Raw genomic sequence first — 26,532 nt, forward strand, 5'->3', positions numbered from 1 at the left:
CTACTTTCGATAGAATGCGTACCCTTGGATATTTAGTTTTTAATCCTAATCCCTGTTTGGTATTGGCCAATGCTTCCTGGGTTATATTGGTGCAGACATTATGTGGTCAGTGAGTGATCGCTAAAGGAATTAATACAAGCACAATGACCGATTTCTTTACTCCATGAGGCTCCTGATACTAACCTAGTGAGATTGGCCTGATCGCCCTTTATTTAGATTCCGTGGGATTTACTCATTCTCAATGAGGTTCACAAAAGACATTGTTTTGACCAGTGGTAACTGATGTCGATCATAAGGCCTGATAGACACAGTTTGTTTCCTCAGTTGACTGTCTTAGAATATTTCCAGGGCATTTGCTTGGTACAGAAAAAATGGTATTATTTATCTTTCCAGTTGTAGGTAGACTCATTGGAGTCACTGTGATCTGCCTGATTTCAACAAAATTTTATATCACCAGGCCCATGTCGCTTTTGAACACATGAATGTCAGTATTAGCATTACATCTGGTGTGCAGCGCTGACAGGCCAGTGTAACTTCATTCTTGTTAGCTGCTTAAAGATTGCCTGAGAACCAACTGGAAAAATTGTTTTATTTCCTCTCCTCTGCTGTTGTTAAATATATTTGTCAGATATCCAATTAGAGCTGCATCATCGGCTATTCGCCAAGTACCATCTCCTCTGAAAAAGTGCAGAAGGAGTAATGATTGAAACATGGACAAATAGAATTATTAAGAGGAAGTGAAAGGTTTCAGCCCTCAGAACCTGATACATCATTCAATATGATCGTGCCTGAGCACCCCACACTGCGGATTGTTCCCAATTTCACTAAGAACGTTTTAATTCTTGCAGCCCTAAGAAATAAATCTATCTTTGTTTTGAACATAGTTTGGTATCAAGTACATTACGTGGCAAAGGATTCCACAGTGTCACTACTTTCAGTTCATTAAAAAAAACTAATCATCTCTGCTAAAAATGACCTTTCAGTATCCAGAGATATTGACTACTGGTTCTTGGCCCACTGGGAACATATTTTCTACATTTATATATCTCGTCCTGTTAGATTGTTTTAGATTTCTATGAGAAGAATCCTCAGGTCAATCCTTATTGTCCTAACTGATCCAATTTCTTTATGTAACAGTTTTGCCATCACAGGAATCAGTCTGGTAAACTTTCGTTGTACTACTCAATAGCCAAAACATCACTGTTCAGGTAAGCAGACCAAACATGTACACAATAATCCAGATCTGATCTCATCATTATAGTTAGGCATCCCTGCTCCAATGTTCAACTCCTCTCACTTCTTCACCACCTGCTACATCTGAATGCACTCTTTGAGTGACTTGCGTACAAGAACACTCAGTTCTCTGGCAACCCTTCATTGCTCAAATGATTGTCATTCAGATAAACCACCTTTCCGTTTTTGTTTGCAGAATGGATACTTTCGCAGTTATCCATGTTATACTTCATCTTCAATGGGTCAGTTAGCTCAATTGGCTGATTTGCAATGCAGTGATATCAACAGCATGGGTTCAACTCCTACACCCGCTAAGGTTACGATGAGCACTCTGCTTCGCAAACTCTCCCCTTATTTGAGATGTGGTGACTCTCACGTTAAACTATCATCGGTTGTTGTCCTTCTCCAATCACAAAGCAGCCGTTTGGTTCAGTCGAGTTGTGTTGACTTCTTTCTTTACTTCATTGGTCATACATTTTTTCTAATCACTGAACTTGTCAAACTCACAAGGAAGCATGTCTTCATCTTCTTATGAGTATATCCTTCGACCTATCATTATATCGTCTGTAAACCTGTATCTATTAAATTTAGTTTCTCAAAAATATCATTGATATGTATTGAACATAGAACATAGAACAATACAGCAAAGAACAGGCCCTTCGGCCTGCGATGTTGTGCCGAACATTTGTCCTAGCTTAAGCACCCATCCTTGTACCTATCCAATTGCCGCTTAAAGGTCACCAAAGATTCTGACTCTACCACTCCCACAGGCAGCGCATTCCATGCCCCCACCACTCTCTGGGTAAAGAACCCACCCCTGACATCTCCCCTATACCTTCCACCCTTCACCTTAAATTTATGTCCCCTTGTAACACTCTGTTGTAACCGGGAAAAAGTTTCTGACTGTCTACTCTATCTATTCCTTTGATCATCTTATAAACCTCTATCAAGTCACCCCTCATCCTTCGCCGTTCCAATGAGAAAAGGCCTAGCACTCTCAACCTATCCTGGTACGACCAATTCTCCATTCCAGGCAACATCCTGGTAAATCTTCTCTGCACCCTCTCCAAAGCTTCCACATCTTTCCGAAAGTGAGGCGACCAGAACTGCACACAGTACTCCAAATGTGGCCTAACCAAAGTCCTGTACAGTTGCAACATCACTTCACGACTCTTGAATTCAATCCCTCTGCTAATGAACGCTAATACACCATAGGCCTTCTTACAAGCTCTATCCACCTGAGTGGCAACTTTCAAAGATCTATGAACATAGACCCCAAGATCCCTCTGTTCCTCCACCTCACTAAGAACCCTACCGTTAACCCTGTATTCCGCATTCTTATTTGTCGATAACCTTCGGCTGCGATCGCACAGTTTTTATTATGTCAACTTTCCAGACTATGAAAACACTGTGAGATTGAAAATGAAAACACATATTTGGGAGAAAGACAGGAAGGGACGAAATAATTCAGAGCATTGCAATTACTCTTGTGTTAAGTGGGAAGGGAAAAATGCAAGGCAATATTCTGGAAGTATTGACATTTGATAAAACAGTAATAAACTCTCATAAGCAACAAGCTGAGAAAGAGAATGTGAAAACAAGTGAAGAGTGGAAAAGAATAGAGATAAAAGTGAAGATGTCAGGAGGCAAGGAAAAGTGAGCATGGCGATGCAGCAATGATGATGTTAATTAGATGGATAAATATAAAATAAACAAAAAACAAGACTGAGAGCGGTTCCAAGAAATTATGTTGGGAAAAATGAAGAGAGGTCAATATCAGTACAAGAAACAAAATTATATTTCCACAAAGATCCAGCATCGCATTTTGGTGATAGCATGAGTTTTGGTAATTACCAATGAAAAATCTAAAAATTTGAATTGGAATGTCTACTGTTAATTTTCTATGAATGCATCTCAATGAATTTCCACATTCATTTCTCTCCTCATGTCCACAGAATGTGTGTAAAAAAATGTGAATATGCATATTCATTTTTAAGAGATGAAACAGTTTAATTTGAGTCTGTATAAATGTACTATTCTCTGTGCACAACAAGATTTGTAATAGTGCATAATGATTATTGGTTAAAGCAATAATCTAGAAAAGTTCATTTTTTAGTATTAGATGCATACGAAGTAAATACGTAAGGGGGGTGGGTGTTTTGGTGTAATGCCATAAACGACAGACAAAAGATAATGAGGAGTGGAATGAGAGAAGTGTGGAGAACCCTGCTATCACGACACACTAGATAATGTCGAAGGGATGTAATGTGCCATAGCCATTAGAGTTTCAGAAAATTCGAGAAATAGTCAGCTGCTCTGGAAATATTATTTAGTAGGGAAACAGTTAATGTTTCGAATAAAAGTCGACACTTCATAAGAACTTACAATTCATGAATGCCATGAATTGTAACCCGTTCGTTATCATAAGGTCTCAGATAGGATAGAGAGTGTAGGATGCTTCTTAGGATTACTCCACAGAGGCCAGTATCCCACCACCAAGTCATACTTTATTCACAAGTGCATAGCACTTGACACACGTGCAACTTCCTCAGACTCCGCTCTCAGAGTGAACAGAACCTTTGACACTCATAGAACATAGAACATAGAACATAGAACATAGAAGAATACAGCGCAGTACAGGCCCTTGGGCCCTCGATGTTGCGCCGATCCAAGCCCACCTAAACTACACTAACCCACTATCCTCCATATACCTATCCAATGCCCTCTTAAATGCCCATAAAGAGGGAGAGTCCACCACTGTTACTGGCAGGGCATTCCATGAACTAACGACTCGCTGAGTGAAGAACCTACCCCTAACATCAGTCCTATATCTACCCCCCCTTAATTTAAAGCTATGCCCCCTTGTAATACCCGACTCAATACGCGGGAAAAGGTTCACACTGTCGACCCTATCTAACCCCCTAATCATCTTGTACACCTCAATCAAGTCACCCCTAAACCTTCTTTTCTCTAGTGAAAACAGCCCCAAGTGCCTCAGTCTTTCCTCATACGATTTTCCTTCCATACCAGGCAACATCCTGGTAAACCTCCTCTGCACCCGTTCCAATGCCTCCACATCCTTCCTATAGTATGGCGACCAAAACTGCACACAATATTCCAGATGCGGCCGTACCAGAGTCTTATACAACTGCATCATGACCTCAGGACTCCGGAACTCAATTCCTCTACCAATAAAAGCCAGTACGCCATATGCCTTCCTCACCGCTCCTGTGTATATCTCTAAATGACACTGAGTGGGCTTTGCTGAATCGTAGAATTGCTTCCGGATCAATACATAAGGTGGCATTGGCTACTTTGATAGTCCCCAGATTACCTGAAAAACTTCCAGTTATTAAATTATGACTTCACATCGGCAGTTGTTCTCTAACTGAAAAGTATTGAGTCAATCAAAGTGAATCTTTCTCAACCAACTTCACCCCATCATATTTGGGCCTGAGCCTATTACTGCAATCAAAGCTAACTGAACTAATTTCTTCTCATGCAAGACCAGAACCGAAGTTTTACCCTTAATCTGTAAACGTTCGCCAATTAAGGTTTTCTGGCTAGCTGCAGTCTTATTCAAACTTCAGAGTTGGAGCCCAGAATAAGGTTTGTTAAAAACTGGATCTGCAACCACTGATAAAGCTACGCCATTATCAACCTCCATTCGAATCAGTTGCTCGATTCACCAGACATTTATTTTAATTGATTCTGATTTGTATGTTGGTAACCAAATTAACTGTTCCAAGCCAGCTGTGTGTGGACTTTCCAGGGTATGCCCTCTCATGCCTATGAGTTCTCTCTCTGAATTCAGGTCTCGTAGGACTCTTCTGCATTAGTGAGTCTGCATACTGGCAGCAATTGCAATGGATTGATTGCTGAGATCCTGAAGAAAATGTTAACTGTATGGCTGAGATTTGGTTTTGTATTGAGCTTTTGCTGTGGGCTGACCGAGTGACCCTCTGTTCAGGATATGTCCTAAACTGTGCTATTGCCTCATGCAACCAGTGTACCCGAGACCAGTCGGCCTGACAAAGGTCTCCATTTTCATCAGCATACTTTGTAACTCACATGTTGCACGTATTCCAATGTTAAACCCAGTTTTAATATCTGTTTGAAGTCCAGTTGTATGTCAGCTAGTCGGCATTTTTGCAGAGTAAACTAATTAAGCAAAAATACTAAACGGTCTCTCTACATCTGTCCCTAATGGCATTTTGGGTCAACCCACAGCAGTTGTTCTGCAGTGGTTCAAGAAGGCACTTCATCACCAACGCCTTACTGGAAGCTCGGGACGGGCAATTAGTGCTGGCCAGCCAGCGACGGCTACACCTCACAAAATGAAGATGAAATGAAATCTCCTTCAGAGTTAAATCAAAGTCACATGCCTCTGGCAGTCATCCTAACCTCGTCAAAAATCCTAACACAGATTCCAAGGTCTTTGAACTGCTGAGTAAATCGATCGCATCTCCGAATTACAGGATACTTTGGGTCGCAATATTCCTAAACAAAATCCTGTCAATGTTTGAAAAGTTTCAGTATCTGGTGCCTCAGGAAAAGTCAGGCTCATAATAACTGAAAAAGCTGAGGGTTTGCAAGCTGTCAGGAGAATTATTTGTTAAATTTCTTCTCCCTCAATGTCATTGCCCGGAACAAAAAAACGTTTCCAGATACTGGGCCCAGACTTCAACGGCAGGATTGAATGTGTCAAGCTTCCAAACTAACCGCATGATGCCTCGAATGCTTACCCAAATGCAAACATGACTTTTGCGTGCGAATTACTTAAGGAGTGTATTTCTTTTTCTTTCATCACCACTGAAATAAATCCACAAAGCCAATATCCTTTCACCAATTAATTCAATCTTTATTTATATGTGCGAAACTTTTTATGCTCATTTGGCTTTAGAGGTTGTTTAGTGATTAGCACTGCCACATGATAGCGCTTTAAAACCAACTGTGTGAAGTTTGCACGTTCCCCCAGTGTCTGTGTGGGCTTCCACTGATGCTCTGGTTTTTTTTTTGCCACAGTCCAAAGATGTGCAGGTTAAGTGGGTTGGCCACGCTAAATTACTATAGTAAACATGGTTGTGTAGGTACACAAGATTAGTTATGGAAAATGTAAGGCGATACAGTTTGGAGATGGGTCTGGGTGGGATATTTCTGTTTGGGCTTTTGGTGTCCACTAGATGAGCCGACTGCCTACTTTCACGGTGTAGGGATTCTATTAAAAACACTGGTAAGTACCTTGCATGACCGAATGTTACAGGACCACAGATGTTAGTTGCTATCTGTTGGTTGTGGATTCACTCAGCTCTGTGTATCGCTTTCTGTGTATATTGCTTGACATGCAGGTAGTTTATATTGGTTGCACCATCAGGTTGTGACATAGTTTCTTTTCATGTATGCCTGGAGCTGCTCCTGTCATGCTGTCATGTACTCTCCATTAAACCAGTTTGTTTAAAATTATGTGGTGTTTTAACATTCATATGCTGATTATCAAATCTCTCCTGTGAATATAAAAAGTAAGTATAGTGCTGGAGCATATCCTTCAAACCATCATGTACGCAGTGACCATAATGCTATTTTAAATTAATTTCACTTGTCTTTATATGTCCTTTATCCCCGTATATTCTGCCTGGATATGCATCTTTCAAAATGCCATTTAAACATTTCTATCGTGTCATCTTCTATCATCTTTCCTGGCAGGGCATTCCAAGCACTAACTGCACTCTGTTTCAAAACTTGCACTTCTCCTTTAAAGTTATGTCCTTTCAACTTGAACCTATGCACCCTAATATTTGAGTTTACCATCTTGGGAAATAGATGACTATCCATCTGTCCATACCACTGATAGTTCTATAGACTTCTATCAGATCGACCCTCAGCGGGTAAACATTCCACGTTTGTCCAACCTTTTCTTAAATCACATGGACTCCAATTGACGAAAATCCTGCTAAGCCACTTTTTACCCTCTTCAAAGACTTCACATGTTTCCTACAGTGAAACAGCAAGAATTACACTCAGTACCCCAGTTGTGGCCTGACCAAAATCTTATATTGTTGCGCTACGACTTGTTAAATTTTCCAATCAATGCTTTGGCTTACGAAAGCGAGCATGCCATATGCACTCTTTACCATCTTATCCACTTGATTTGCCACTTTCATGGAGCTATGGTCTTAGAGCTAAAGATTCCTGTGTATATCAATTCTCCTATTGATCCAACATTTTACAGCATCCTTTCCTCTTGCATTTTACCTCCCATAAACTATCCTTTTACATTTGTCTGGATTAAAGACCATCTGCCATTTCTCTGCCCAATAACCCAACGGATATTTTTCCTGCTGTATCCTTTCATATCCTTTCTTGCTATCTATAATTCCACCAACGTTCATACCATCTTCAACTTTGCTAATCAGGCCACTGACATTTTCAATCAAATACAAACAATATGGGTCCCAGCGCTGATCCTTATGGAGCACCATTTATCATAGAACTTCAATCAGAGAATACAAAACACGTCGACAGCTACTCTGTAACCGAGTCGATTTTGTATTTGAATTGCCATCTCAAGTTGATTCCATACAATTTGATCTTCGGGACCAGTTTACCATGTGGGAGCTTGCTAAATACGTTAGTAAATTCCAGTAGACAACATCATTCGACCAATCCACCATATTATTGTGAGATAACAAAAATATTTTCATAGGACAGTAATCTTTAACATTGTTATTGCATGGCACAATGGCTGGTTGACTCAGTGGTTAGCACTATTGACTCACAGTGCCAATGACTGAGGTTTGAATCCTTCACATTGTCTGTGTGAAGTTTGCACTTCTCCCCATGTCTATGATCTTTCCACTCGGGGTTCTGGTTTCCTACCACTGACCAGGAATATGTAGACTAGGTGGAGTACCATGGAAATTCCAAGTGAAGGGAGAGGGCTGGGACGGGGTTTGGGTGTGATGCTGAAGGCAGTGGCACTGTTGACTTGATAGACTGAATGGCCTGCTTCCACACTACAGTGATTCTATGACATTTTGAATGTCCTGAAAACAGAAATCCTGTGAGTTATTCCTTCTTTGTTTTGTTTTTGGGCGAATCACTTTGTTTTATTATCTCATTCACAGATTAGAGTTCAAAAAGATCAGAATTAAATGGGATTTTAGATTGTCTGACAAAATGAATTGACATCTGTTGGAAAGGTAAAGTTAGCATCGTTCTAATGTACTACAGGGAGAAAGTGAGGACTGCATATGCTGGAGATTAGAGTCGTGAGTGTGGTGCTGGAAAAGCACAGCAGATCAGACTGCATCCGAGGAGCAGGAAAATCGACTTTTCGGTCAAAAGCCCTTCACCAGGAATTTGATCTCTATTAGACAGAGACATCTGTTGATAGATTACCCGGAGGAGCAATGCCTCAATTCAGGAGAAAGTTTCAGAAGGAGAATTCTTCAATTGAAGCTCAGGCAGTGTGGGAAGCAAATGCAACTGCTTTCGTTTCTCTGTATTGGAAAACGGTCGTCTGGACATTAACCTAAATGAGGTCAATTGAATTCTAATGGAGTTCAGTGATGCAATATCGAGAGATCTATACATGCTTTTGATTGGGTTACTAATGGAAAGATATGCTAACTTTAACTCTTTTGTCAAACCGTTTCTTTGGTCCGAATTCTGGGAATGCAAGCTTGTCCAATTACAGTATAATGGACGTATCTTCCTTTGAGTTAGGAAGAGTGAAGTTAGACCTTATTGAAATAATGCTGAAGAAGCCAACCAGTTTCCATGCTCGGAGAAAGTTTTGCCTAGGTGCAGAAGTTAGGTCGAAGGTTGAAATTCTCAGAAAAATGAGACATCTATTTAAGATTTAGGTTCGGATATATTTTTTCATTCAGTCTTTTATGGAGTTATGGAATTCATTACATAAGAGGCTAGGACTTAGTCATTCTTTATAATATCCGACAAGTTTCTTATATTTCTCTGCACAAAGTGATTCATTAGAATTTTGACAGTGCTTAAAGATATACTTTTGTTCAAGTGATCTTATTAAGTGACAAAATGTCATAGAATCACTGTAGTGTGGAAGCAGGCCAATCAGTCTATCAAGTCAACACTGCGATTGTGGGCGGCACGGTGGCACAGTGGTTAGCAGACCCGGATTCAATTCCCGCCTCAGGCGATTGACTGTGTGGAGTTTGCACATTCTCCCCGTGTCTGTGTGGGTTTCCTCCGGGTGCTCCGGTTTCCTCCCACAGTCACAAAGATGTGCAGGTTAGGTGAATTGGTAAATGTAGGGGTATGGGTGGGTTGCGCTTCGGCGGGTTGGTGTGGACTTGTTGGGCCGAAGGCCCTGTTTCCACACTGTAATGTAATGTACAAACATGAAAAAAAGAGGGAAAGAAAACCTACAATTGGCAGCCAATCAGTTGAAAAAAACAGAATGACAGGACCCATTCTGGTCAGTAAGAATGAGGTGAGGAGCAAGTTTTAATCAGCACTGATGTTGTTTTCTCACACAGTTGTGCATGAGTAGACCTCGTTTTGGTAGTATCCATGCAAAATTTTGTCAATGAGTAGGATGTCAGGCTTTGCTTCTGATCACAGCCTAATTTGTAGGTAATTGATTTGTAAAGAAAGGAGATGGTGTTTCATTTAATCACTCTCGACATTCAAGATTATCTTTCTCACACACAGCCACACTATATTCCGCCATACCTCACCTTCTCACAATCCCTGCAAACAACTGTATGCATACACAGACTCCCTTTCTCTCCCATACTCTCGCAAACACTCTCTCAGTCGTTCTTCCACAGAAACGGCGTCTTACCTTTGCACTTACTCCCACTTGCACTTCCATTCATGCATATACATGCATTTATTCTGTATCACCCACACATCTTAACACGAGGTCATCCCGTCTCACAATCCTATGCAAACATGTTCTCAAGATGTTACACACACAAAAAACGCAGACACGGATACAGATGCATGCACACACGAACACACAGGCATTTAATCACAATCACGTTATTATGTAAGTACACAACCACACTGGCGAGTAGGTTCTGTGCCACACAAATGCCAGACTGTGAATTAGAGAAAATCTAAACTCCACCCCTTGTGTCACTATCACAAAACCACCCACTACTAATACACAGAGGTTTATCATTGACAAGAAACTCAATTGAATTCACCACATAAAATTAATATGTACAAAAGTAGGTCATAATCTCAGAATACGTCGGCGAATGACTCACCTCCTGATGCCTCAAAGCATCGACCTGGCACAATTCAGTAGTGTGATTGAATACTCCCATGATGGCAGCCTCAACAATACTCAAGAAGAGTGACACCATCCAGGTCATAGCAGCCCGCGTGACTGGCGCTACATCCACAATCAACCACTTCTTCCACCATTAGCAGCAGTGTGTACTATCTACAAGATACACTGCAGAAATTCACCAAAGATCCGCAGACATCACCTTCCTAACTCATGACGATTTCAATCTAGAGGGGCAAGGGCAGCAGACATATGGGAAGACCACCATCTTCAAGATCCCCTCCAAGTCACTGAGCATCTTGACTTAGAAATATATCGCGCTCCTTCATTGTTGCTTGTTCAAAATCCTGGAATTTCCTCCCTAATGACATTGTAGGTCAACCCACAACAAGTAGACTGCAGCGGTTCCAGAAGGCAGCTCACCACCAACTTCTCAACGGTAACTAGGAATAGACAATAAATTCTGGCTAACCAGTGACTCCAACATGCCACGAAATACATTTAAAAACGGTCTCTCTCAGTTCATCACATTATACAAAGCTCACTGCTATTCACATTACACACTGACACACACACACACCTTGCTAAATTCAAACCTTGTGACTCCTACTCTATCATGCTGAATCCAAGTTCTTGTCCAATAAACAACTTATGGTCCCTGCTTTCACTGTTTCCCAGATATCAGCATCATGTCTCTGGTTTGGAGAATTGTACGTCACTTCGAATTTAGTGAATAAAAAGAAATAAAATTATAGAACATTTAGCTTAAACTCTGTGGTTAGGAAGGTGGTTGAGACTGTAACAAGAATGGAGTGATGGAACAACTCTAAATTGTTTAGTTAATCAGGGAGAACCAGAATGCATTCATGACAGTGGTGCAATGCCTGACAAACCACACTGGACGTTTTAAACTGCTGATTAATGCATTGGATAGTGGAATATCTATGGATTCTTCATAGATTTCCAAAACACATTTAATAATGTTCCCATATATGGAACTCCAAATTTAGAAGCCCATGGATGTGAGGGCAAATTACTGGCATGACTATGAAGTTTTTTGGGTGGTAGGCAGCAGAAAGTAGAGATAATGGTGTTGGGGGTTGTGGACTGCAGAATGTAGTCAAATTGGCAGTAAACAGTGGTGTCTCACAGGATCTGTGCTAGATCAGCAATTATTCATGTTATTTATTGACATCTTGGATAATGTCACTGAAAGCCATAACTCCAAACTTGCTAATGTTGTTGCATCGTAGACAGTGTAAATAATAACTTCGAATTACAAAGGGATTTGATAGACTAAATGAGTATGCAACTCTGTCAGATGGAGTTCACTGGAAGCAAATGTGTTCGGTACTTTGGATGGAATGAAGAATAGATCATTTCCCTTTCGAAACCCTAGGTAGAACCCACTTGGAACACTGTGACCAGATTTGTGCAAGGTCTGTGAAGGTTTGTAGCTCAGGTTGAGGTTTAGGGTGTAGGTTTGCTCGCTGAGCTGTAGGTATGATATCCAGACGTTTCATTACCTGGCTAGGTAACATCATCGGTGGCGACCTCCAAGTGAAGCGAAGCTGTTGTCTCCTGCTTTCGATGTATATCTTTCTCCTGGATGGGGTTCCTGGGGTTTGTGGTGATGTCATTTACTGTTCATTTTCTGAGGGGTTGATAGATGGCATCTAGATCTATGTGTTTGTTTATGGCGTTGTGGTTGGAGTGTCAGGCCTCTAGGAATTCTCTGGCATGTCTTTGCTTAGCCTGTCCCAGGATCGATGTGTTGTCCCAGTCGAAATGGTGTTTTTTTTTCATCCGTGTGTAGGGCTACGAGGGAGAGAGGGTCGTGTCTTTTTGTGGCTAGCTGGTGTTCGTGTATCCTAATGGCTAACTTTCTTCCTCTTTGTCCTACGTAGTGTTTGTGGCAGTCCTTGCATGGAATTTTGTAGATGACGTTGGTTTTGTCCATGGGTAGTACTGGGTCTTTTAAGTTTTTGTTTGAGAGTGTTGGTAGGTTTGTGTGCTACTAGGATTCCGAAGAGTCTTAGTAGTCTGTGACCAGATATGGGCACCACATTTTAGGAAAGATATATTGGCTTTGAAGAGAGTACAAAGTCCTAAGAAAGATATCCCGAGACTTCATGAATTCATTTATGAGAAGAGACGAGACAAATTAGGCCTGTTTTCTCTAAAGTTTAGCAGGTTATCATAGACTTGTTCAAGTTACTAAGAGGAAAAGGCAGAGTAGATAAAAGCAAACCATTTTCAAAATTTGCACTTTCCAAAGCTAGGTAATAGACTGCGAATTAATGCCAGACCATTCAAGAAAGAGATGAGGAAGCACTTGTACACAAATGAGTTAAGGATGACTGGGACTCTCTTCCACGGACAGCAGAAATCAGTGCTTAATTTTTAATTTTGAGATTTGTTTTCTTTGTTAAACAAACGTTTTGAGGGATAAAGCCAGCAAAATGGAGATAGGCCACAGAGCATGAATGACAGAACAAGCTCGAGAGGCTGAATTGGCTAATCCTTTTCTTTCCTTCCCATGTTCTTATGAATTTAAACGCATCTTCTGCATTCTTCTCAAACACTTCCTGCCTTGACCTGTCAATACCTAACGAACAAACCATCCCTTGTTTCTGCACTCAATCCACACACACACACATATACATTGACATACTGATTCAACCCTGGTGGATGCTCCAAAACGCACATTCTTCAAGAAGAATTCAGGATTTTTCGTATGCACCTTTTTGTTTGTAACTTCGAAGGCTCTGCTGTAGCGTCTATAACATATGTCGCTCGTTCCAATCTCTTGTTCCATATCTGACATCTCTCTTATCTTTATCGACACCCATTTGAATGTTTGTCGATACATTTGTCACTGGTAGCCATTAAAAATAAACCTAATCTCAAAGTTACAAAGAGCAAAGGAGAAAGAACACCACTATTAGGAACAGGCTCTTCGGCCCTCCAAGCTTGCACCAACACGTCTTGCCAATACATAATGAAACTGTTTCACTTACAGGATCCATACCCCTCTATTCCATTCTTGTCAATATATTCATCGAGGTGTTTCTTAAATACTGCCATTGTGTCTGTTTCCAAAACAAAATCTCTGGAAGTGCATTCCAGATACTCAACCGTTTGTACGAGAAAATTGCCTTGCACATCTGTGGTAAACCGCCTTCCTCCCCTGCCAGCACTTTACACCCCAGCTCGCACCATGTCACTGTGTCCCCAAGTAATTGGTCCTTCCACTCTGGGAAGAAAGCCTCTTACTTTCCACACAATCCATGCCTTTCATAATGTAACAAAATTCTATACCAAACTTCCTTCATAGCTAAAGTCGCCCCATACCAGGCTGCAACCTGGTAAAACTTTATCCGCTCCAAAGCATCCACATCCTGTTTGTAGTCTCGTGTCCAGAACTCCACGAATATTCCAAGTGTGGTCTATCTAAAGTTCTATAAAGCTGCAGCATAATTTGTTTATCCTTATACTCAATATCTCTTCCATTGAAGGCAAGAATTTGACAGCAGAGTTTATTTCAGAAACTCTGCTGTCAAATTCAGTGATCTGTGAATGGGCACACCCAGAGTTCTCTACATATCGTTACTCCTCAGTGTTCTGCCATTCATTGTAAGGGCGGCACGGTGGCACAGTGGTTAGCACTGTTGCCTCGCAGCGCCAGAGACCCGGGTTCAATTCCCGCCTCAGGCGACTGACTGTGTGGAGTTTGCACGTTCTCCCCGTGTCTGCGTGGGTTTCCTCCGGGTGCTCCGGTTTCCTCCCACAGTCCAAAGATGTGCAGGGCCAGGTGAATTGGCCATGCTAAATTGCCCGTAGTGTTAGGTAAGGGGTAAATGTAGGGGTAGGGGTAGGGGTATGGGTGGGTTCGCTTCGGCGGGTCGGTGTGGACTTGTTGGGCCGAAGGGCCTGTTTCCACACTGTAATGTAATCTAATCTAATCTAATGTAATCTAATCTAATCTAATCCAATCTAACTGAACTTTCGGATCCTTTCTCGGATTTTGTCGTCTGATAATTTCAGTTCATGCTGCATACTTTGACAATCGTCCTCCCAACACCACCAGTCTGTATATCATCCACAAACTTACTAGTTAGATCATCTAAGATTTTCTCGAAATCGTTTATGTCGATCACAAAGAGCAGGGGTACCACTACTCATGCCTGCGGAACATTGTACTTCACAATCCTCCATACAATCACTACCCTCTGTACTTTCTGACTAATCCAGTTTTGCATCCATTTTGCCAGCACACCCCAATACCATGTGACTTCATCTTTTCTACTACTCTGCTATGACAACAGCAATCACTTTTACCTCATTAATCATCTTTGCAACCTCCTGAAATATCTCAATTAAGTTACTGAGGCACGACCTCCCCTGCACAAAACCGTGCTGTCCAATGCTAATTAGTCCATTTGCTTTTGAAGCAATTTATCAACAACAGCGAGATACTCACAGGCCTGTAATTTTTAATATTATCCTTGTTTCGCTTCTTAACCAATGGAACAGTATTATCTAATCTCCAGTCCTCTGATATCACACCATAGACAAAGATGACACAAACGTGTCTGTCAGTGCTACAGCAATTTGTTCTCTTGCCTCCCTTAATATTCTGGGGTAGATCCCACCAGGTTCCAGGAACTTATCTGCCTTAATATTTCTTTAAAGAAGTTCAACATCTCTTCCCGTTTAATAGGAAAGCTGCTTAGAAACTGAACACCCCCTTCCCTCTGATCACCCTCCACCAATTCAACCATCACAAAGTGTTGATTTAGGTCCTCAACTATCTCTTGGGACTCTACGCATAGATACACTACTTTTCTCTGTTGTGGACCAGCCCTTTCCATGGCTACTCTCTTATCATTTATATATGTTAAAAAAAGCCCTGGGATTCTTCATAATCCTGCTTACCAACGACTTTTGATGATCTATTTCAGCCATTCTAATTCGTTATTTAATTTCTTTCATACTTTCCTAATATTCTTCATCAGTTCTTTGTCTTAAGTTCAATCAGGATCGTATTATCGACATTTATAAGATGATGAACAGTAACAGAATTTCCATTACCATTTTGTCCCTGGATAACTGAATGATTTGTTGTGGGATTACACATACTAATATAAGTATTCCATATTTTTTGTTTATGTGAGCCTTTGAGAATTAACCTGGAAATTCTTAAACTATGTGCCTAATTACCTGTTCATATCGAATTTGGCAAATTGATGAAGTGAATGTTCTGATTTTCATGAGCATTAAGATTGATTTGATCAATGAAGTGTGTCTTTATGCCTTATATTTATTATTGTGCACAATTCGACCATAATCTGTAATGTTGATCATCACTATCATATTTGGCATGTTAAGTTAACATTTTTTCAATGTAAAATCCATTTTCAATATAATATATATTTAAGGTGTTTCTTTTGCTTTTATGTGATAGTTACATACTAATCAATTGTTAGTTGGCATTCTTTTTAGGATGGAAAATCCATTTTAACTCTTAATTGTAATTTTATTCACTTCTGCATTGGCTGATATTCATTGAAAATGTCTTGTAAACATATCAATCGAAATATAGTAATTAATTGTAACACATATGCGCTGTGTATTAATTATTCAATCACAATTAGCTAAGAATCAAATATGCAATATTTGTAAATACATTCTCAATGTAGGTATATTGAATATACATGTGTGTGTTTATGATATTGTTAGAGGTACTTACACAGTTTGATATGGATAAGACTTTTTCACAACATATTTGAGAAAAGGGAGGAAAATGTAGGGTATAAATTTGGAAAGTACTGTAAGTTTGCGAATGGCACCAAAGTTGGTGGTATAATGGACCACGAAGAAGGTTATCAGAGAATACAGCTATATCACAATTACCTGGACCAGTTGGCTAAGGAATTGCAGATGAAGTTTAATTTGGATAAATGTGATATGCTGTATTTTGGAAGATCAAGCCAAGGCAGGACTTACAAAGTCAATGGTAAAGCCCTGGGAAGTGTTATAGAACAACCGATCGAGGGGTACAGATTCATAGTTACTTCAGCGTGGAGTTACAGTTAGACAGGGTGTTGAATAAACCTTTCAGTACATTTGATTTCACTGGTTAGACATTGAGAAGAGAATTGGGACATTTTATTGAAACTGCATATAGCATAAAGAAGGGTACATTTGGATACCAGCATGCAGTTCTGATTTCCCTACTAATGAAATGTCATTATTAATCAAGAAGCATTGCAGAGAAGATTTACTAGGATGTTGTAGGCATGGAAGCATTGAGTTATAATGAGAGACTGAATAGGTTGGGAGCTTTTTTGTGAGCACAGGGTTGACCTCATAGAGGTCTATAAAATCATAAGAAACCAAGCTAAGGTGGATAGCCAACAGCTTTTATTCATAGTCATGGAGTCTAAAACTGACCGATGTAGGTTGAACGTGAGAAGTGAGAGATATGAAAGGGTCCAGGGTGGGCATTTCTTTTGACTCAGAGGACGGTGAGTGTCTGGAACAAACTGCCAGAAGTAGTGGTGGAGGCGAGTAGAATTTCATCATTTAACAAACATTTGGGCAGGTACATAGATGGGATTGAGTGGAGGAAGATGCATCAAATGCAGACAAATGGGACTAGTTCAACAGTGAAAAATCGGTAGCATGGACAAGCTGAGCCGCAAGGCCTGCTTCTATACCAGAAACATTTATGACTCTATGACTGTAATTCATGCACCGGGTACAAATGTGTGCTTCTTGGCTAAACGTGCAATTAATAATTGCTTTCTGCTATTGGTGTTGCCAGAATAGCCGAGGTAGTAATCAATGGTAACTAATTATCAATTAGAATGAATAATTAATCGGAAAAGCATGCTCCTGCATTCACTTTTAATTGTAAGATAGTTGTCAGCAGGACTTTCCTTTACGAAGAGAGCTTTTATTGAAGTAAAGCAGAAAACAATAAACCAATAAATTTATGACTGTATCAATTATCAAGTCTTTGATAATGATTCATTAATTTGTAGCCAATAGTCTCTCATAAACATAGTCAATGGAACGATCAATTGATTTTATTAAACATGGAATGAACACTTCACTAATTATCTGTTATTTCATTTGTGTGCGCAGTATTTGTCACAGTCTAATGTAACAAGTAATTCTAATGTTCTGGTGTATAATGCATTATTGCCTTCATTTTGTACAGTAACCAACAGTAAATTTATTTCCTGTGTAAAAACTACAAACATTCTTGTACACACTGCTCTTATCATCGTAAACAATCAAGCAACTCATTTTTACTCCAAATTGCAAATTATTGACTGTTTCTAATGTTGTGTATCGTAAGACTGTCAGCAAAAATCGAGTATTGCCATCCAACTATAAATCAATTTTGAAATCAGTTGCATTTGTATAAATGCAAGAAGGAAACTATTATACTAAGTTAAAGCAGATATCTATTTATGCAGCAAAAATGTTTCAGTCACTTACAAACATGGAGATAAAATTTTAAATATCGTCACTGACCGAACATAACGCAAAGGATAACGATTGAAACTAAAACAACATCAAACAAACAAGAACATACCAATAATCTGAGTTTTTCTTACAATGATGTGAGTGGAGAATTGTTATCCAAGAAAAATAGGCAGATACCCAACACCTTTTGATAAGGTCAGGCTGGTGATACTTACTAAGCCTTAACGTGCAAGCATATGTATGGGTTTCCCAGCTGAGTTGAAAAACTACCCTTACATGTGTACATGAACATGTATGCAATTTCCGACACAGACACGAACATTTACTTGGTGATTTGTGGAATAGCTACACTCTTTTGGCCGTGAAAATAAGCCGGTGTCCAACGAGGGACAGTTGACAATTGCTGAGGAACAAGAGCAGACACAAGAGGAATGGACCAGGAAGTATGTTCGTTTAGAGTGATTATATGTTGAAATAGAACAAAAATGGAAACTACATGTTGATTGATTGATATTTGCAAATACATGGACACTTAACGTGTAAACAGGAAACCCACAGATTAAACCAACAATTCTGTAGTTTCCATCTGACTATTTTTAATTGCAGCACAAAATTTCCACAGCTGTAGTTGACTTTCTGAAACCTCAAGGTTTAGCTTCACAAGTAACTTAAGTTAGTATAAGTCTCACAGTGAAACTTCGCTCATGGCAATGAATATCGTACCTCTGTGTACTCTTGTCAATCTTTTGTCAGGTTCGTCATTCTTATTTCTATTTTGAGGGGTAAGATCAATGAGAAATCCAGTAAAGTATTAAGTGGCAGTATACTATAACTTTCTTCCTCTGTATCTTTCATTATTTTAGTATCTTGCATTCATTATTTATTCTTTTCCTTATTGTTTTCTCTCTTTCTTTTTCTTTTTCTTTCTTTCTTACATTCATTCATTCTTTCTTTCTTTCTTTCTTTTCTCCTTCCTTCCTTTTATTCTTTCTTTCTTGCAGTCTTTCTATCTTCCTTTCCATCTTTCCTCCTTCTTTACTTGCTTCTTGTCTTCCTTCCTATTGTTCTTTCTTTCTTCCTCTCTTTCTTCCTTCCTTTGTTCATTCTTTTCCTACTTTCATTCTTTCAGTTTTTCTTTCTTCTTTTCCTTCTTTCCTCATTTCTTCCTTCCTTCATTTCTTTCTCCCTTTCCTTCTTTCTTTCTTCCTTTTTCCTTTATCACTTCCTTTTTTTCTCTCTTTCTTTCTTTCTTTTTCAGTCAAAGCAGACTTCTTCTAAAATGTCCGGTTTTTGTAGCTGTCATCCCTCAGACAGCGCCTCTGCAGAATCCACCACTTCAGAATGTCTCCGTTGGAAGCACTGTTAGGATGAATTGCCACATCGGCTGGTATGCCGTGGGAGGTGTTCACTGGTATAAACAGAAAGTGCGAGAAAATCTTCAACTCGTTTACATCGTGAAGACATACTCATATCCAGTTGGTAGATTTTCTGGAGAAGTTAATGACAATACGACTATTTATACGCTTGTAATTCACAATGTCCAGAGAAATGATTCTGGTATGTATGTCTGTGCTGGTAGGAAATCACACCTTCACTCCTTCACATTCAGAAAGGAATTGAGATTGTTCATAGGAGGTAAGAACAAAGACAGATTTACAGAAATCACTGTCAATATACAGCAACTTTGGACAATAATTTAACATTATATCCCAATCTCATCATCAGGCTCTCCAACCGTAATTCTCTTATCGCCACCGCTGAATAAAATGTTTTCTATGGAAACTGTCCAATTGATATGTTTAGTGAGCAATGTCATCTCTGATACTCTTCCCATCGACTGGAATATTTCCACTAGGGATGCCGAGAGTTGGACAGATTCTGTGACAGTAGACTTTGCTGGTGCTAATAACATCAGAAGTCATATCAGAATCCCGGCAGAGGTTTGGAAAAAGAACATTGTTTGTGCTTGCTCGGTTCAATTCAACTCAACTACCATTCGTGTCAGTGAAAGTGTTTCATATCACAGAGGTAAATATTGACTATATCAGTTCACGCTTATGTTTAGTGCTAATATGGGACTTTATTGTGAGCAATATGTTCATTAACCTTCAAAGTTCATCCCATTCTTTGCATGAACGTTTGGACACTTACTTCTTCCAAAACACTCAATGTTGTGCTGTTTAACATTCTGTATGTTTATCGTTTGAAGCAGACTATTTCTGTATAGGGGTGGTATTATATTAGTGTAATGCATGTAGGAGTCTACATTTGTGCTGATTAAAGTGGGCAAGTAATCACCTAACTCTAATTTGCTAATTTCCCTCTTCATTCATTTGAACAGTTCTCCGTTTTTCATGCAGTCACATTTTGGAAAGGCATTATTCAACAAATTGGTGATTAAAATTCAAAGTTAAAAAAAGAGTTTCTCTGAAGAATCTGCCTAAATATCTTGTTGATTAAATAATCAACATATGCATCTGTTCTCACATGCCTTTCTCCCATGCAGGTTTAAGAATGCTCTTTGCAACATCTCCATTTCGTACATCAAACCCATGTCGGCTCATTATGCTTCAAGTTTGATTAAAACTATGTTCCCATCATTTCTCTGCTTTGTAATTCCGTGCTTGCGAAAACTTTTAGTGTTTCGGTTATTACTTTTTGATCTAATGTTTCTTCTTTGTTTCTTTTTTGTGTACGTAGCAACAAATAACTCTTTTCGTCTATAAGTTGAAATACCGTTTCTTTCAAGATTGCTCGTAGTCTCCTTAATCGATTTTTGAATAAACTATCAATATTATGTCCAACGAATTATCATTCTCAATCGCAATGCAAGTGGTCAAAATGTATAAATTGTTACGTGTTAGTTAAGGACCAAAGTGACGACTTTTACACAGTATTTGTGAAACATAGTCACTTGAAGAGTGAAAAGTACAGAAGAGATGTAACGTGCATCGAATTCCAAAAAGATCGGGGTAACTTGTCTTTCAGTATGCTTCAAGTAACACAAAAAGTTGTATGAAGCAAGTAATATAAAATCCAGAATGCAAACACCCACTTTAAATGATTAAATACTAAATGCTTCATTGATAGAAGTATTGAGATATAATATTAAATATTATATTGTTTACTCATGCTGTGGGGCAAGACTGACATCGTATAGAGTTCCCTTTTTTTTTGTTAATTGGTCTTGGTGTGTCCCCATGAGCTGTCTGCAAGTGAAGTATGGTTAGTTTGTGGATAATTAATAGTATCTCTGCCTTGTTCAGGGGAACTTGAATTTCCTTGCCTTTTAATTTTTTATGGGAGCTCATCGGTACTGATCCTCCTTCTTCTGGCGTTTACTGTCTACGTGGGCTGGAACTGCAGGAATTCTAACTCAGGTAGGAACTGCCCTTTGGTCTTGTGCATTCGTCTCTCTATCCCGGAATCGATGTATTGTAAATAAAGAGCTGACTTTTATTTTACATCAGGAAACTGGAACACGGATAAGAAATCCACAGATTTTAGACTACATGATCCAAAGCCAGAGGTAAATGTATGAAATTTTTTTTCTTCACTCCCACTCTCAATATATTCTTTACTTTCGCTGGTTTTCTGCAAGACTTAAGTGAAGTGATTTTGGCCAGAAATATATACTGAGCATTTAATTGTGATCAATCCAACTTGGAACGGTTTACCATTGCTGGAGAAATGAATACAACTAAAAACTGTGAATCTGAATATTGTGTGTGTGTGTGTGTGTGTGTGTGTGTGTGTGTGTGTGTGTGTGTGTGTGTGTGTGTGTGTGTGTGTGTGTGTGTGTGTGTGTGTGTGTGTGTGTCTGTCTGTGTGTGTGTGTGTGTGTGTGTGTGTGTCTGTCTGTCTGTGTGTGTGTGTGTGTGTGTGTGTGTGTGTGTGTGTGTGTTCAGAATGCATCATTAATGCAATATTGACGGGATAAATATGCTCATTGTAAAAATATTTCATAAAAATTTGACGATTCCTCTTGGATGTAAGGAAGACAAAGATACGATTTCCTTTAGATGATTAGTTGGTTCAAAGCATATCATTCAGTGAAAATCGTGAATTTCAAAGAAAGTATAACAAACTTGAGAACTTCATACCTCATTCTATGTTCGACAGGACAATGTTTGCAAGGATAAATTGTTCTGTTACACAAACTATTCTTTTCATGTAATGCTCCCTTCATTTCTCTCTTCATGTCTCATTCTGTGGTTCTACTAATTTCTCTGTCTCATCTAATTTAATCATTAGATTATTTACTTCAGTTGTGGCTGACACCAGCAGACTGGCATTGTGCTGTTCTGGCCTTGTGAGAAGGGGACACAGGCACAAAATAAAGTCAAGCAATTTAGAAGTGACACATATAGGGGATCGATGTATGGAATCTTCTCTCCCACTTCTTTCTTCTTTGTTGATGCCAATGCTCAATTTGGGAAATCATTATGGTCACAAGGAGTTTGAAAACGGTATCATCTAACAGAAGGAAGTGGGGTGGGATCAGCTAAACGGTTTTATTTGTCATGCACTGTCAACGTGGGCTGGAACTGTGTCTTTTTGATTGTAATGGTTTCTAATTTCTTCTATAGACCCTCTACGCTGATTTGGCATATAATGAAGACCTGATACTTTGATTGGACCAGCATTCATGAATTTAAGGTTATGCCCCGCGTTTTTCTCATTGCAAGATCAGTAAGAAACGTTCTTCAGTCGGAATTGACGGAAATTTCCTCTGATTTGTGCTGTGCCTATGTATTTTAAGATCCATTCTTACAGAAGTGGAAATGTAATTCGAAATAGCATCGGGCACATGAACACTGAAGTGTGAAACTGTTACCCCAGACGAAGATTTCATTATCACTGATCAACGTAATTTGTAATTGTCACTGATGAATTCCCACTTTGAAGTGGATTGCTCCAAACAGAAGTGATTCAACCGCTACTGAGGACAGATTATTGATATTGCTATTCTTTCAAGTATGTGTATATTGCTGATAAGGCCTATATTCATAAAGAATCTTAATTGATCATTTAGAATGCAATACCAAGTTTCCCATGTGTATACTGTTGATTTTGTAATTGCAGAATATCAAAGAGTTATTGAAGATTATGTTTAATATGTTGATTTAGTGGCATGTTTATAAGTTATTTTGACCAGAGGCTTGGATTCAAAAATCTACTTTCATTTAATGTCATTTATTGTTTTCACCCGAGTACAGTGAAAAGTTTTATTTTGTGAGCCATGCAGGCAGATCGTAACACATAAGGCATACAGATCATGGGTGTTTATAGCCTTAGAGTTGAGCTTTAAAAGTGCAGACGTTTTGTAAAAATGTGAGGAACAGATCAGCTGTAGACAGCTCACAAAATGTCGACCGATATCAAAGTCATCTCTTCGTCTCTTTGGAACCTGTTAGATTTATCCTGTGAATGCCAACTTGGGTTATGGATATTTTTTCTAAATGAGTTTTGTGATCTCATCAATGCATAATAAAGTAACAGAACTATGCAAAATGACTGTAGAGTACCTCGTCCACTCTATCCACTCAATTCCCCTTTTTGTTTGCCGGTTTAGTCTTATCATGTTATGTAGTTTATCTAGCTACTTAGCTTCTGGAGAGTGGCAGCAGGGGTATAGGACTCGTTGAATTTGGCGGACAGCTAGATGAATGGCTGAGGGCCTTACTGGGACTCTGGGGGAGCTGCCCATGTCCAGTGTGCTGACCGAAGGCGATGTTAAGGACTGGCATGGACAACATTTGGATCTGCGCTTTCATGGTCCAGGGTGTTGCAGTGGCAGTAATCTCAAGACCAAGATGAACGCAACGATAGAGCGTTCCCCAACATCTACAACAATGACAAGAGCAGTAGAAATTGAGTCAGTGCGAGACAATGTTTGCCAAACTGGAGCAGTTTGAACTCTTTAGTCCCAGCATTGCCAAGCAGTTAAGAAGGACAATGATAAAATCGTTTCTTTTTTTTTACAGTATATGACTGTAATGCTTTACTTTGAAATTTGTTCCTTATTTCTTATTATTTTGTTAAATTTGTCTTAAATTTTTGTTCCTATGTACTTTACCTAAGATGGTGCCATCTATGGAGATATTTAAAGCTTTTCACTGTATTCCTGTAATTTTGTACTTGAGTACATGTGACAATAAATTCTAAATCAAAACAATTCAAAATCAAAATAAAAAATTAAATCAAAAATCAAAATTCAATCAATAAAATAACAAAACTGTGCAGGTTTTCCATTTTATGACACTAAAGTAGGCGGTATCATGGACAGCAAGTAGGGTTCTAAGAAATTGCAGCAGCACCTTGATCAGCTGGGGAAATGAACGGAGAAATGGCAAGTGGTGTTTAATACAGATAAGTGTGAGATCTTGCATTTTGGAAAGTCAAATCAAGACAGGAGTTTCATGGTGAATGGGAGGGCTTTAAGGACTCTCCTGAAGTAGAGGGAACTTGGTGTTCAGTGCAAGTTTCTCTGAAAGTGGAATCACAGGTAAACAAAAGAGAGAAGAAAGCTTTTGGCGCACTGCCCTTCATTAGCATAGAACATAGAACATAGAACATAGAAGAATACAGCGCAGTACAGGCCCTTTGGCCCTCGATGTTGCGCCGATCCAAGCCCACCTAACCTATACTAACCCACTATCCTCCATATACTTATCCAATGCCCGCTTAAATGCCCATAAAGAGGGAGAGTCCACCACTGCTACTGGCAGGGCATTCCATGAACTTACAACTCGCTGAGTGAAGAACCTACCCCTAACTTCAGTCCTATATCTACCCCCCCCCCCTTAATTTAAAGCTATGCCCCCTTGTAATACCCGACTCCATATGCGGGAAAAGGTTCACACTGTCAACCCTATCTAACCCCCTAATCATCTTGTACACCTCAATCAAGTCACCCCTAAACCTTCTTTTCTCTAATGAAAACAGCCCCAAGTGTCTCAGTCTTTCCTCATACGATCTTCCTTCCATACCAGGCAACATCCTGGTAAACCTCCTCTGCACCCGTTCCAGTGCCTCCACAGCCTTCCTATAGTATGGCGACCAAAACTGCACACAATATTCCAGATGCGGCCGCACCAGAGTGTTATACAACTGCATCATGACCTCAGGACTCCGGAACTCAATTCCTCTACCAATAAAAGCCAGTACGCCATATGCCTTCCTCACCGCACTATTTACCTGGGTGGCAACTTTCAGAGATCTGTGTACATGGACACCAAGATGCCTCTGCTCATCCACACTACCAAGTATCCGACCATTAGCCCAGTACCCCATCTTTTTGTTATTCTTCCCAAAGTGAATCACCTCACACTTAGCTACATTGAATTCCATTTGCCACCTTTCTGCCCAGCTCTGCAGCTTCTCTATATCCTGCTGTAACCTGCCACATCCTTCCTCACTGTCAACAACTCCTCCGACTTTCATATCATCCACATACTTGCTCACCCAACCTTCTAACCCCTCTTCCAGGTCATTTATAAAAATGACAAACAGCAATGGTCCCAAAACAGATCCTTGCGGAACACCGCTAGTGACGGCACTCCATGAAGAAACTTTGCCATCAACTACTACCCTCTGTCTTCTTCCATCCAGCCAATTCCTAATCCAAACCTCCAACTCACCCTCAATGCCATATCTCCGTATTTTCTGCAGTAGCCTACCATGGGGAACCTTATCAAACGCCTTACTAAAATCCATATATACCACATCTACCGCTTTCCCCTCATCAACCTCCTTCGTCACCTTTTCAAAGAATTCAATAAGGTTTGTGAGGCACGACCTGCCCTTCACAAAACCATGCTGACTATCCTTGATCACATTATTCCTATCCAGATGTGCATAAATCCCATCCCTTACAATTCTCTCTAAGACTTTGCCCACAACAGAAGTGATTTTTTTTTTTAACCACGGCTCCCTCGCACGACCCTTTCCTCCCTGCCTGACAGGTACATAGCCTGGGCATTGAGTATAGAAGTTAGGAATTTATGTTGCAATGGTACACATCGTTGGTGAGGCTGCACTTCGAGTATCATGTTCAGTATTTGTCGCTATACGAAGGATGCTATTTAACTTGAAATATAGGAAAGAAATTTACGAGGACGTTGCTCAGATTCAACAGTCTGGGTTATAGGGAGAGCTTGGGCAAACTAACACTTTTTTTCTTTGCAACGTAGGAGACTGAGGAGGATCTAATACAAGTGCTTAAGATCAAGAGCCTCATTGATAGGGTGAATGCACTCAGTCTTTTTCCCAGAGTTGGGGAAATGAGGAGTAAAGGACATCAGTTAAGTTTTCTAAGGGAAAGAATATTTCAGAAACGAAGAGACTTTTTTTTACACAGAGGGTGGTATGCATATGGAATGAGCTGCCAGTGAAAGTGTTTGAGGTGGGTACATTAACAACACTTAAGAGGAATTTGAGCAGATACATGAATTGGAAAAGTTCAGAAGGCTATGGGCCAAGTGCATGGGAGTAGGGTTAACGTTGATGGACATCTTGGTCGG

The 26,532-nt window shown here is 39.7% G+C and overlaps 1 protein-coding gene across 1 annotated transcript; it reads left to right on the forward strand.

Annotated features, from left to right (window-relative positions):
* Nucleotides 1-18,645: 18,645 nt before the first annotated feature.
* On the forward strand, nucleotides 18,646-24,210 carry LOC148135280 (uncharacterized). Its single transcript, XM_087985192.1, has 6 exons — nucleotides 18,646-18,760; nucleotides 19,304-19,642; nucleotides 19,733-20,035; nucleotides 21,274-21,387; nucleotides 21,478-21,536; nucleotides 22,597-24,210. Exons 1-6 carry the CDS (start codon nucleotides 18,712-18,714, stop codon nucleotides 22,639-22,641), a joined length of 909 nt encoding a protein of 302 aa, XP_087841318.1. The 5' UTR covers nucleotides 18,646-18,711; the 3' UTR covers nucleotides 22,642-24,210.
* The last annotated feature ends 2,322 nt before the right edge of the window (nucleotides 24,211-26,532 follow it).

This window comes from Chiloscyllium plagiosum, unplaced genomic scaffold, assembly GCF_037043375.1.
Source record: "Chiloscyllium plagiosum isolate Xiang-an unplaced genomic scaffold, Cpla_swu_hap1 HiC_scaffold_50, whole genome shotgun sequence".
NCBI classification, from domain to species: Eukaryota; Metazoa; Chordata; class Chondrichthyes; order Orectolobiformes; family Hemiscylliidae; genus Chiloscyllium; species Chiloscyllium plagiosum.

Bases quoted from the DNA above. Each gene is read 5' to 3' on its own strand.
- LOC148135280 (XM_087985192.1), top strand. From the start codon at position 18,712: ATGGCAATGAATATCGTACCTCTGTGTACTCTTGTCAATCTTTTGTCA. The intron at 19,643-19,732 runs GTAAGAACAAAG...TCTCATCATCAG, and splicing joins ATTGAGATTGTTCATAGGAG to GCTCTCCAACCGTAATTCTC. The intron at 21,388-21,477 runs GTAGGAACTGCC...ATTTTACATCAG, and splicing joins CTGCAGGAATTCTAACTCAG to GAAACTGGAACACGGATAAG.